The sequence below is a fragment of the Aspergillus fijiensis genome (assembly GCF_003184825.1).
Source record: "Aspergillus fijiensis CBS 313.89 unplaced genomic scaffold BO72scaffold_39, whole genome shotgun sequence".
Classification (NCBI taxonomy): Eukaryota; Fungi; Ascomycota; class Eurotiomycetes; order Eurotiales; family Aspergillaceae; genus Aspergillus; species Aspergillus fijiensis.
In genome coordinates this window covers 111,296-124,054 of record NW_024469015.1, presented here as the reverse complement: position 1 = coordinate 124,054, position 12,759 = coordinate 111,296, and the positions used below count along the sequence as shown (strand labels likewise).

The following is a 12,759-nucleotide window of genomic DNA, read 5'->3' as shown; positions in this document are numbered from 1 at the left end:
CTGAATTCTGTTTCTGCAACCGGAGTATGAGTATTACAATCTCGAAACAGCAGTACCTCATGGAAAATTCTGAACCCCTGATCGCATAGAGTGCTGGTTTCTGGAAAGCATACAGTAGGTTTCAGTTCTAGTTTCATTCTTTTGTTGGATAAGAAAGACAGCCACAGTGATATGCTAACCAAGTTGCTTTCTCGCCGTTTTCTCGCCGTTTCCATTGAAGATTGTTTGGTCCAACAATGCGTGTACGACTTTTTCAGGCGGGCTCAGAATGGAACTCTCGTACCGTCGTAAGCGGCGGACTTTCGATGGCCAAGCAGATGGATGCGGGCGTGCCGAAGCAATGCACGCACTCCACACTATAGGAAGAATCCACTCGATCATGCCGTTGTTCGGTGACAACCTGGTCCAAGTAATGAATCGGCCCTGATCCGTTACTATAGTTCAATGAAGTGTGATTATATTTTCAATTTGTTTTTCAATTTGTTTTTCAATCTGTGATATTGAAAGTCAGCAGACCTATAGTTCTCTCGTCAAATACGAGAAAGGGGCTCCGAGATACCTTTTCGCACACTTTAAAGATATTGTGACTCTGTGTACTCGACGCATAGGCTTTTCGACGTATACTCTGGATATGGATTCTGAACATATGATAGAATTGTCGGCAATCTGAAACAAGCAGAGACTTCAGTTCGAGCTTTTGCTGGTCTGGTATGGGAATCTCATGGCAAAATAGAGCCTCGTCGCAAAGGCAAATTCGGAGTAGTATAACGGCTTTCAGAACTGTCATAGCCACGCAACTGAAGGCAGATTTCTCGGTAATACCAGAGCAAAACAGAATAGAGCCTTCAGCATGTTCGAGCGCATCAAGAATCATTTCGGATGCGCAGTTGAGCGCTGACTGTCTGTTCGCCGGCTTGAACAAGTCGTCCCAGTTGTCAACGTATTTAGACCAGATTTCCCGTGGCCACAACTGGCGATTGTCATCATAGTCTTCTTTCACATCATGGATGGCATTCACTCTCTGAAAGAATAGTGCCACGCTTTTGTCGTGCTCCATGACTTCTGATGTTGCAAAGCCCGCTTCGATCAACATCTTCGAGACCCCTTCTCCAACACTGACAGCAGCATCGTAGCAGTAGAGATCATAATCATGGATACTCTCAATCCGAAATGCATTCGTGTCTCCCTTTTCCCAAAAGTTTGCCATCCCTTTACCCATTCGGGCAGCTACACCCTTGATGATAAGCTGATATTTGGGATTCAGCCTCTTGAGTTCAAAAATCACGTTATCGAAGTTGAGCAACAAGTTTCGGTCTTTCTCTGATGGTCGGTTACCGTCGAACGTCCAACCGTCAATGTCAAGAATGTCGCCAAACCCACGGAGAATAGGTACTTTGGTAGTGATGGGTATCGACATGTCATCCTCGATAGTATCTAAGGCCCGCAAGACAAGATAAAAGATGCACAGTGGAAGACGTAACTCAGGATGCATGTACTCGCACACTGCATATGTTTTGCTCACGCCATTAAGCAGACTGAAGCAGCTTCTTTCGGACTCGGAATAGATTTCGTGCCCAAATATTGTGTTTTGAACGAATCTGGCATCAGGGAACGGTTATGTGGTGGTCAAAAATCTCTGGTGCAAAAAGTACACCGTATGATTGGGCCCTTGTTTACTTACAACTGGACACTAAGTCGCAATAAGCCGAAGCGCTGGAGGAGTGAAACCATTGCCTGGAAAAAAATCTGATTCAGTGCCTTGGATACAAAACTAGCAATTGCACAGTCTGTTTGAGGAGTTGTGCAGTGGAAAGAACATATCTATTTGTACTTGCTTTAAGGCCTCTAGCATTGCCATGGACACAATTGCCCAAACGACTCTCCCCCGCTAACACTACCTAGCGTCCCTTGCATTAAACGCTACAAGTCCGTTTCGCTGAACATGCGGTGAGTGAGTCAAGTACGATGGGCTTGAAATTGGCAATAGTGTAGGTCGAGATGTGGATCCTCTAACTTGCTACTGCATCCTAGAAACGTCTCTGATCAGGTACTAAGCGAACGCTAAGTGGAAAAGTACAACACCCAGAAAAAATAACTTTCAGTGGCAAAGACGGACCGTTCATAATAAGAATATACGTTGGATATGTCGAATATACCTATCGTTGCAGTTAGCCGCCTAGTGACCTGTCCATTCATCACCCAGCTCCTGCGACCTCCCTCGGCCCATCTTTCCCGCCCGCCATATCAAGGCTTCGGCATTTCGTGGGGAGCGGGCAAGTCTACCCAAGCAAAAGACGGCGGAAACGCCTAAAAAGAGCGGACAGTAAGTAATGCGGGAGCAAGTGTTATTACCTGCCTACTACAGTAGACAAGCAGTTATAATCTATTTTGGCTTACCTAGAAATGCTTCGTGTTGTTTGGCTGCTAATAGAACGTTGTACTGTATGCCGGACTGTCATTGACACACATCAGCTCCTTTTGAGTATCTAAAGCGTCCTACTTCGTCACTACCGTGTTCAACGCTGTAATATCATCCACGAAGTCAACATGTTCTCTCCCTTGCGGTCATGGTACGCAGCTCTCTATCATTCCATGTACGACACCAATTACAAGCCGCGACCCGTGGTTTCAACCTCTGAACTACCGTGCATATAATGTAATGTTTGGTCCCGCGGATTTGGTAATATGATTTTGACAAGGCAGCTTACTTGATAGGGGACTTGAACTTACCTGCTCCCGCGTCCACTGCTATAACTGCCATTGTTTTCAATCAAGATTTCTGCAGAACTCTTGGACCTGGTTGCAAATATGGCGCAAATGTTTAGACTCTTCCTTCAAATCTAAGCCCTTAATCTCAGCTTGATCGGGTAAAGCTTCGATGAAATAGCTAAGATCCGCATAACTCACTGGCTTTGGTGATAAACAATGTATCATTTGCGCGTGCTGGCGGGTACACATTCGCTTGGCTGCTCTTTTGCGTAGAGCGGTTCGCTCACAGCCTCACTTTTCAGAGCTTCTTAACGTGCTGCGCATCTAGCTACTTATTTTTACCCATCTTACATGGAAAAAATAATCTTTCTCAATGAAGAATGTAACTACCGCGGTCTAAGACGGAAAGGGTACAACACCAGAACCGTCGCTTAGAGAGGAGACTGACGCTAGAAGTGACTTCTCTTGCTAATCTTGAGCCTAAGGGCACAAGCATTGATTATTATCTGGGAAGGACTTCAGTGTGACAGCTGCCAGAGCCCGAGACATCAGCACTGGCGGCCAGAGACAATCGAAACAAATGCGTGGACTGGTCCACGTATCTTCACTCCTTTCCTGGCCTGTTTTCTTGTTCCTTTGTGGGGTTTCCAGAATCCAGCTCCGGATACCATTGGTGAAAGCTTTGAGATGCGGTACCAACAGCTATCCTCCCAAGCAAGTGTGCTAAATTCCCAGCACAGTAGTACTTTTGTCCTTATCGGTGATACTCTCCGCATCTCAATGATAAATGAGGACTCCCTGATTACTATTGGATTCATCAATAAAGCTCCTTGTCGCTTGCTCTTTCATCCACCCCGAGAGTTTACCACTTCTTTTCAGATCCTCTCTCATCTCTTGTGACACCCAAATCAACTTTCAAGTCCACCTTCCCGCTCACGAAAATACTTCGAGTGCCACTTCCAGTCCTTCCATCGATACCATCAACCATCCAAACATGGAACGAACCAACAAAAGGAGGCGCGCCAAAAGCCTGGCGAAGCAGAAAGCAAAGGAAGAGGCAGAGAAGAAGGCAAAGCGAGAGGAACGGCAGAAAGCAAAGGCGCAAACCGAGTGGGGGAAGAACAGCATCCAGAATGCGCTACATGGACGCAAGCACAGTGTCTGGGACCGTGATCTCTCTACTTTGGTGCCATTGCTGCGGCGGCTGATACTCGCACTGGCAAGCAAATGATGGCAGTGTCATATGTGCTCGGGGTGGTCGAAGAACGAGCGTGTGTGCGACCGCAGGCTCTCCCGGCGTCTGGCTTGCAAGCACGAGCGCTGCCCGTCTTGCAAGCCTTTCCTTTCTCGGCAGCAAACTCGGAAAATCGCCATGTCGTAGAGGAGGATTAGAAGGCTGCGGGTCGGAAGACACTTGCTTCCATCGCCGCAGTGACTCGTTTGCGATGCTCTACATAACTGTGTATTGAGACTCCCAGACAGAACTCCCCACACACCTAAACGCATGAAGAATAATCAAATGTCATGTTCGGCTACAAAAGATGCATCATGTGTAGCATTCGGTGTAAAGATAAGGCACCGAGGTAGTGTCCTCTCATTGGCTTTTTTGTCTCTCCGTCGTGCCGCCTTGCTCAGCACCCTCACTGCAAACGCGGGCGCCGACAATTCCCCCGCTCTTCACTTGTTTGATATTCGTACTTTGTACAGTCCAACCACATCACCACCGTGTCTGTCAAGACATTTGTGTCCGATACCTTGGCTCTTGCCGTCACTTCCGTGAATTATTACGCTCCATGTAATACCCTACGCACTCATAGGCACCTCCAATTACAGCATCAATCGCAGGTTTGCACCGTGATAGCCCTAGTGCCGCCTCCCGCCAGGTGATGCGTAGTAGTCGGATTAGTAGCGGAGTGAAAGCGATTTCAATCTCCATTCCCCAACGAGACCGACAGAATGATTTCGTGTTGTCGTTGTATCAAACGTCGTCACTACCCGCGCGGATGATCGTCTTGTTGTTGGGGTGGGGTTTGCCCATTGCAAACAAGGAAAGGCGAGCAGTGCAAACGAAGAAGCCGCGGTCCACGTCTCTGCCGCACACCGACTCTTCGGATCCAGCCGTGTGAGTACCAAACAGACAAGACGAAGATCGATCCCTTTGGTACGGTTACTTGGTTAACAACGCCTAGTCTATTTCTTGTCTCTGACGGCAAATGTCCGATGTCCCGAGGAAGTGCCTTGGAGGGCCAAGGCTTCCAATCACTTTGCCAGAGCGACAGTCATAAAGGTATCTTCCAAGAGCTCGAGAGCCTGGTGTGTGAATTACAGGCTGGTGTTTGTGTTCGGGTCTGCGCCCGTGCCTCCTTTGAGAAACAGGCTATTGGAGACGGCGTTTGGAAGCACGGATGCGAGAATACGCGGTTGGGATGGTTGGGCTTTCAGCGTGACTGCAAACGCATCCCAGGGGATCTACTTCGGTATAGGGTGATTTCTCTCAGTGTCATCTTGGGGCATGACATTGCACATACTGGATTTCTGCACCATTCCTCACATCGCGTCGATGGGCGCCAAAGCAACTCAAGTTCATTACGTAGGGTGGGAACTTCGATGTTTTCATGATGGTGAGCTTTATAGACCTTAATAAGATGCGGGATCTTGATAAACAAGAAAAGACATGGGTAGGTGATTATGACAGGGTACGATAACCTTTTCGAGACGTCTCAAAAAAGGGGTGTAGGCTATTCGTCTTCGGCGAGGACTCTAGTATAGCATTGTCACACCTTTCGAATTTCAGTAGGTAGACACCCCGGAGTCTTTTCATACCATTATGGTGATACAGCTATGTTCTGATTGCATACATGGGAAGATTAATGAGAAAGGTTGTAGAAAAGCCTTGGTGTGCGGCGTATAGTTTCTCCTAGTTCGACCAGCCGTAACGGAAATCGGAAAAGAAAACAGATTTCGATACAATGAAACCAATTTCACCACAGTAGAGAATGCCCTAGGCTCTGACTTCCTCATACAATGGCCCTTTGAAGTTTAACGGACTTACTAGACATATGTTAGTCCCGGCCGACTGGCCGACAACCGTCAGAAAGGTTGGACGGTGATTTGCTCTTATTATTCAACAAGATGTCACAGAATGGAGTATGGAGAAGGGCAGAAAATTCAGACTACCAGTAGAAAGCTACATAATCACCATTTTCTACTTTGGCCAGCACCACTAGACCACAGTAGCAGACAGAATAACAATCTGTCAGCTTCAACGGCCTCGTATGGTATTATTTTAGACAATATTACAAAGGATCAAAACACAGACTCCTAGAACAATATACACAGAGGTTAGAAGGGTAAGTGTCGATCTAGTTATGAAGTACAGCACTTTTAGGTTTGTATTCCTACATCTTTGGTTAGTTGGTTGTATGGGGCCTTTTCAAGCACAAGTAATGAATTTCATTTCATCAAATGCCAAATTCCCTGCTCTTACCGCAAATATAATATGTAGATATACCAAGGAAGAATGAAAATGACGGATTCGACTAATCCACTACTTACATTTTCACACGATGTATTTAGTACGATGAAGTTGAGATGAATTATATATTGCAATAGTAGATCATGTGTAAGCTGCTAGTAATGAGTATGTATCAATTTGGATGTGTTTGTTGTCCGCACCGAAAGAATACACATATGTAAGCATCCATATACCTTTTTCAGAAGTCTGCTTTTGAGACATTGGCGTGAGAGACTTTGAGGGAATTGTGTTTCCAACTGTATCTGCATACCAGGTTCACTGTGCTATGTCTGAGATGGCTTGCAGAATAACTGACGCTTTGGCACTGATCAGTCTACCTTCTGCAGCGGAGGCAATGCCGCCCTCGGCGAATGCCTGGCCAAGAGACTCAACGGCATCCACGCCGAAGGATGTCTCATCCACCCGATGAAGCATCATAGCACCATGGGTACAAACTCTGATCCGATATAAACCCTCATCCCGGGATTTAGGCACCAACTGCCCGCCCGTCTCCGCCACTTCCATGATGTCCGGATCGAACACATCCCCCGGCTTGAAATGTGCGAGCTCATAACGCGTCCCCCGGACAGAGAAGCATTTCGCACGAAAGAGGAACGCGTCCGTCAGTAGCTGCCGGAGGGACCCTGCAAGATTCAGTTCTACGCCCTCCGGCTCGGTCGGATCCAGCACTGGGGTAAAGATCTTCATAAATGCATCTTGCACTTCTTCCACGTGGGCGGGGACCCACGACTGTCGGTATGCATGGTCCTTCTCCGTCATATGCTGAAGGGCGCACTGGTGAATTACTTCAAGGGTTCCGTTGGGGGCTGATGAAAGATTCGACATGTATGAGTTGGTCAAGGGTCAACTCTCCTGAACGTGTGGAAGGCTCGACTCACTGCTATTCTCGATCACCTGTTGATAGCCCCGCAGCATATAGCCCTCGCAGTGCAGTGCCGCCCAGCAGTTGGAATAGAAGACGCGCGACCGCACGAAAGTGAAGATGGTTGCGCACAGTGCCTCCCTGGGAGAGCAAGTGAGTAAGTGTACATCTTCCGCGAGACTCTCCTTGATTAGTGCGTTCAGGCCCGTGCTGTCTGCGTCTGAGTTCACCAATCGCCGGAGCTTGTCCTTGCATACGGCGCGGGAGAGATAGGATGCCGCGTTCGATACATTCTGCTGGAGCACCTTCATCTCATCCCAGAAGTTCGGGATGGACTGGTGGGTTCCATCCGCTCGATCTCGAAGCACATGCTTCAATCGGCGTGAGGAGTCGAGCTGCATCTCCAATTCCCTGATTTGCGCGGTCTTGTGGTTCACCTCCGTGTCCCTCTTCTCCAACTCGGCACTGAAGAAAGATGAAATGCCATTTATTCTCTGCTCGGTATTCTCCGATGGTGAGAGGATTCCTGCTCGCCGCATGTCTTCGTACTGATTTCGGGTCTGGTTGAGTTTCTTGTTCGCGTGCCGCAGGTCTTTCAGGGTCTTTTCTAGCTCCTTGGTTATGCGACGATTCTCCAAAACCAGAAGATCATTCTGCCGTCTCAGGAGTTGGTGCTGTCGCCTGAGTAAACAGGTTGGTCCAAGCCCAGGATCATTTTTGTTAGGGCTCCCTGGGATCTGGGCGGCGGGAGACCGGTGCTTACGCTTTTTTGCCGAAGCACGATATTTTCCAGCGCGGTTTATGTTCGTGAGCTTGGCACCCGCTGGGGTTGAGAATTTAGTAGTCTGGGCAGCAGAAATTTTAGCCAAAGTGAAGAGGCTAAAAGTGGTCCGGTGGACGGTAAAGGTACCTCGGGAGGAATGGAAATCTCGATGGTGGGTTGGGCCGAGGATGGCGGTTCACCGCGCTTTGTTTTCTGTTCTGCAACGGACTTCTGGCTAGCAGTCACGACCTGTTTCTTATGCCCCTTCCGTTGTTTTTGACTCGTACTCCTGGTTGTTGGGATCTTTGACACCGGCATTTGGACCCTCAACGAGCATGGCGGTGGAGGAGATTCCCCTTGGCGTCGTGTCTCATGGCGGCTATGGACAACGGAGCCAGCTTCCCAGAAGTCATCAGAGTTAAAAGAGATAGGGGAGGATAATGAGCTTTCGCTGCTCATCGTCATGAAAGAGAGATGAGATGATTGTCGTCTGCTGACTTGGTCTCGTCCGTTGCCGTAGACGGTCGGGGCGAGCTGGGAGAGGTCGTAAGTCTTAAAGCCTTACCGCTAAAGAAAGCCTCGTCTGGAGCCTTTGTCTTGGACCAGCAACCAGCAACCGGGGGGCAGGTTTTCAAATCACGATGCAAGCTGAGTGGGGTAAACAAGGTCGCGTATCATCGCAAATTAAGAGGCCATCCAGCCTGGCCAATGGTTCCGAGGCGTGAAGCCGCGGCGCAGTCAACATGTGCTGGTTAGTGCACGATAGTGTTCAGCGCTAACAGATAATCCCTGCCACCAACACAGCCTTGCCTGCCCCTGAGTCTGTATCTATCATCGATGGAATAAGAAAAGGGCAAAACAATCCCCACCGTCAGGTGAGCCAGAAGCTGTTGCCCGGGTTGCGGCTGCCGCGATCACTTTTTGACAGGTCAGTAACGCAGAGCTGTGGTTATAAATGCAGGTATCGGCATGCCGTCGAAGATTGTCCGTTTGAAGACCCCAAGCTAGATCAAAATGGATACGCAAGATATTTTGACTCCACCAGGTGGCCAGCCCCGTGCGTTAACCCCCGCTTGGAACAATGGAGATACCGAGCCAGTCTTTGAATCCACTCGAAAGCAGGCGTCGCCTCAGGGCAGATCACGCTTCATTGTGGGGATAGACTTTGGCACTACGACCACCTCGGTGGCCTACTGTAAGCTGGCAGCCGGTCAACGGCCACTGAGGGTACCGAACGACGAGATCAAATGCATCCGTCAGTGGCCGTATGCAGGCGAGTATCAGAACAGCGCGCTTGTGCCCAGTGAAAGCCTATACTCTGACGATGACTTCTCGTGGGGCTATCGAGTGCGCGACCAGCTGATGGCCGCACACTACGATGACGCTCCGGAGGTACATGACGCGTCCAGCCGTGCGATCCGGTTTGCTAAGCTGCTGTTCGTGGATGAGGAACGGCTGGAGGAGCAGTTCCTACAAGAGCAGAAGAACACCATCGCAAACCTCCACACCAGCGTGTTCGACGTGGTCAAGGACTACCTTCGCCCGATCCTTTGGCATACCATAGATACACTCAGAGATGCGGAGGAGGATTTCGATGACACCAGTGAAGTGGAGTTGTCCGTCGCAGTCCCTGTCGGCTGCTCGTTCATCTCCACTGTCGCGCTGGAAACCATCCTGACAGATCTCGTCGAGGAAAGCCAGCTCGAATCAAACTTGGACCTATACCTGATCCATGAGCCTGAGGCTGCCTCGTCATTTTTCATAGATACTTTGCTTCGCTCGGACGAGCTCTCGGTTCGTACATGTTTCTCAGGCTTCTAACGAGCGTGAATGAAGGCTACTGACATCGCTTGGCAACTGCAGGGAGAGGGGGCCTTTATAGTTTGCGACGCAGGAGGTGGTACGGTTGTGAGTCAAATTCAAAACCTGTTAGCCCCTGAAAGGCAGACGACACTGTGCTCATTCCTTTGGCTTCATAGGATGTAATCACCTACACCGTCCTTCAGGAGAAGCCATTGCGCCTAAAGGAGATTGTTCCACCAGCAGGTGAAGTTGTTGATACCCTCACAAAGAGATATGGCTAACTGTAGTGCGAAGGTGCAAGTTGCGGCTCGGTCTACGTCAACCAGGCGATGGAACAAGATCTGACTGAGCGTCTGCGCGACGTTAAATTGTGTCAGGGGATTATCAGAGAGCGTGAGATCGAGCGAATGTTTCAAGACTTCGAAAACAGGCTGAAGAGGAACTGTAACTTGGCGCAGGACCGCCTTGATGGCTATGAATATCTGGATCTCCCTGGCTTGAAAGCGGACCCTGAGAGGGGCTTCAAGACAGGAGCGGTAGCGATTCCTCGGTCTTTACAGCCCCCTCCTCCCAAGCCTCCCACTGGTGACTTGACACAACCGCTGACCTGTACATCATAGACGAACGCTGAAGGAGTACTTCAGGAAAAGCTTGGAGGGAACAGCCAGCCTTATTCAGGCCCAGCTTGATTCAGCGGGGCGAGAAGGTTATGTAGTCAAGGTACATTTGCCGGCCAGATCGTTTGACAGACCATCGATGATGCTCACCGGGTGATAACACAAACAGAAAGTACTCATGATAGGTGGCCTTTCCCAGTCCAAGCCGCTTCGTCAGTACCTCAGGGAACGATTTGCCTCCTTGCGATTGAGATTCATCTTCCCGACCGAAAGGTACGAGGTCACAAACGCGATTGCCCCAGTCCGATCTAATTGAGACCTTCAGCGAGGCCGGAACCCTAGTGTCGCGGGGATGCGTGTATCGTGCCATCGATAAAAGCAATGGGCCACATCGACAAATCGTAGCCAACATTGGCTACACACAGAGTGAAGAATATGATCCAAAGTGCGCTGCTCACCGGGATGTTCGGCCGGAATTCCAGATTTTGATGAGACAACGATACGTCTATAACTGCATCAACTGGATCTTCAAGAAGGTAAGAGAGGGAACCAATGGAACCCGGTCTGTCCAAAGTCGCCAGGTCTTAATATTGATCCCTATCTCCTTTCAGGGAGACATCATGAAGCAATCTCAGTGGATCGTCGGCAACTTTCATCAGGTCTTCGAGCCTGATGAATCGTTGATCGTGAACCATACTCTCTATTATTCCGAGCAAGACAATGCCGAAAACCACTATCCGGAGAGCCATTCGAAAAACGGGAGTAAGTACTCCCCTAACGGTGATTATCGAGTCCGAAAGATACATTTCTGTCTTCTTTTCTTTGCACTGACCCCCATGTCATCAGGCTGTGTGCATATTGGAACGGTAGTCGCGGATTTAGACGTGTTAAGGGAGCAGGGTCTTATTAGACCAGCTACGAGGTACAAGAAAAATACCGTGCCCACTCTACGCATTCCTTATGAGCTCCACATAGCGGTAAGCGGCCGAAGCATTCGATTTAGCGTGGTATATCCGCCAGGTAGTCAGAAGGAGCGAGGTAGCACCCAAGTCAGCATCGCAGCGTCGTTCGTACCAAGCACGATGTGATAGCGTCAGCTTTCCGAGAGATATAGCCTCATTGCTTAGGTGTCAATACAACGCTTTCATTGTTCTATTTACAAATATGGGCCATAGGCAGAATGGAACAGTGGGGAAGGAGTTCACAATGGGGTGTGTAGTTGCACGGTCTGGCAAGAGAGGTATGGGAGCTTGGCAGGCGAGAACAGGGCGAAGTCGCAGGCATATGACCCCACTTGACATGAGGTACTAATATCTAGGTGGTACATTGACCTAAGGAACACTGTATTCAACGGACACATGGTTCCGCTCCCAACACTATTATCACCGACGATGATGGAATCCTGACGCGGATTTCCGGAAGACGAGTCATCGTTAAGGCCCATTCATCTATGACTCTTCCAACAGTTCAACCTTTTCCTCTTATCTCTGCTTCTCAAAGTGTCCTTCGACAGTTTCTTTAACCTACTGCATCAGCAAACATGAAATCGTTCTTCGTAGTTATAAGAAGACTATGGGGAGCCCTTTTCCAAAGGCAAAGACAGCGATGCAGATTCTTCCTGATCCCAGAGTTACTAGAAATGATTCTCCTTCATTTCAACATGCGTGAGTTGCTCTTGTCATCTCGCGTCTGTCGCCATTGGTACAATGTCATCCAACAATCCAGCCGAATCCAGAGAGCATTGTTCTTCCGCCCCAGCCTTCCGCGCGCCGCAATCGGTGAACCGGGGCTGAAGAACCCACTGGTGCGGGACCAGATATGGGACGAATTCTTCGTCCGCGTACTCGACTCGCGTCGGCGACCCGGGAACGAAAGACACCATCTTCCGAAGATGAGATCCCGCAAACGGGAAGAGGCGTATCTGCGCCCTGAAGCCAGCTGGAGGAGGATGCTGCTGCACCAGCCGCCTACTTCATTCATCCGGTTCCTGGATCCAGATTGGTGCTGGTCGGTGCCGGGAATTCCATACAGCCACGCATATTGATCGCAGCCGGCGGCGGAGCGTGGGGCCATCACGCTGGGCGATCTGGAGCGGCTAATCGACGCCGGGGCGATCGTTCCCTCGGCCAGGCCGTTCGTTTGCTGTCCGGAGGTCATACGCCAGCCGGTCCGGTGGCGGGAGGCGTACGGCTGGCTATCCGAAGGCGACAGTTACCGCCGGGCGTTCGTGGACCGATACCTCGAATGCTACGACTTGGTCATCTATGTTGACGATGAGACTAACTGGCACTGGCAACGCACTTCTACACCCACGCCGTTCACGGAGTGGGTCATGTCTGCGGGTCTGAAGCTGCGAAAGCTGGAGACCCCCGCTGAAGCATTGATCAATGGGAAAGAGGGTGACGAGGTGTATCGAGAATTGGCTCTTCTTCGTGGCTTCTGATATATCACGACATTGCTCGCTTTGTGG

At 49.7% G+C, this 12,759-nt stretch overlaps 4 protein-coding genes across 4 annotated transcripts; 2 read left to right on the top strand and 2 right to left on the bottom strand.

The window, feature by feature from the left end:
- Positions 1 to 351: 351 nt before the first annotated feature.
- BO72DRAFT_173911 (terpenoid synthase) lies at positions 352 to 1,805 on the bottom strand. Its single transcript, XM_040939410.1, has 2 exons — positions 1,682 to 1,805; positions 352 to 1,598 (listed from the first exon to the last, which is right to left on the bottom strand). The coding sequence occupies exons 1-2, from the start codon at positions 1,729 to 1,731 to the stop codon at positions 488 to 490; spliced, it is 1,161 nt and encodes a 386-aa protein (XP_040799310.1). The 5' UTR covers positions 1,732 to 1,805; the 3' UTR covers positions 352 to 487.
- A 6,093-nt stretch (positions 1,806 to 7,898) lies between these two features.
- BO72DRAFT_449911 (uncharacterized protein) lies at positions 7,899 to 8,540 on the bottom strand. The gene has a single exon (XM_040945124.1). It carries the CDS (start codon positions 8,332 to 8,334, stop codon positions 7,906 to 7,908), a length of 429 nt encoding a protein of 142 aa, XP_040799309.1. The 5' UTR covers positions 8,335 to 8,540; the 3' UTR covers positions 7,899 to 7,905.
- A 208-nt stretch (positions 8,541 to 8,748) lies between these two features.
- On the top strand, positions 8,749 to 11,429 carry BO72DRAFT_433375 (Hsp70 family protein). The gene is made up of 9 exons (XM_040943197.1): positions 8,749 to 9,663; positions 9,733 to 9,777; positions 9,849 to 9,915; positions 9,967 to 10,222; positions 10,293 to 10,392; positions 10,459 to 10,562; positions 10,615 to 10,825; positions 10,901 to 11,051; positions 11,136 to 11,429. Exons 1-9 carry the CDS (start codon positions 8,884 to 8,886, stop codon positions 11,375 to 11,377), a joined length of 1,956 nt encoding a protein of 651 aa, XP_040799308.1. The 5' UTR covers positions 8,749 to 8,883; the 3' UTR covers positions 11,378 to 11,429.
- A 314-nt stretch (positions 11,430 to 11,743) lies between these two features.
- On the top strand, positions 11,744 to 12,758 carry BO72DRAFT_513630 (F-box protein). The gene is made up of 2 exons (XM_040949481.1): positions 11,744 to 12,300; positions 12,340 to 12,758. The coding sequence occupies exons 1-2, from the start codon at positions 11,830 to 11,832 to the stop codon at positions 12,730 to 12,732; spliced, it is 864 nt and encodes a 287-aa protein (XP_040799307.1). The 5' UTR covers positions 11,744 to 11,829; the 3' UTR covers positions 12,733 to 12,758.
- The last annotated feature ends 1 nt before the right edge of the window (position 12,759 follows it).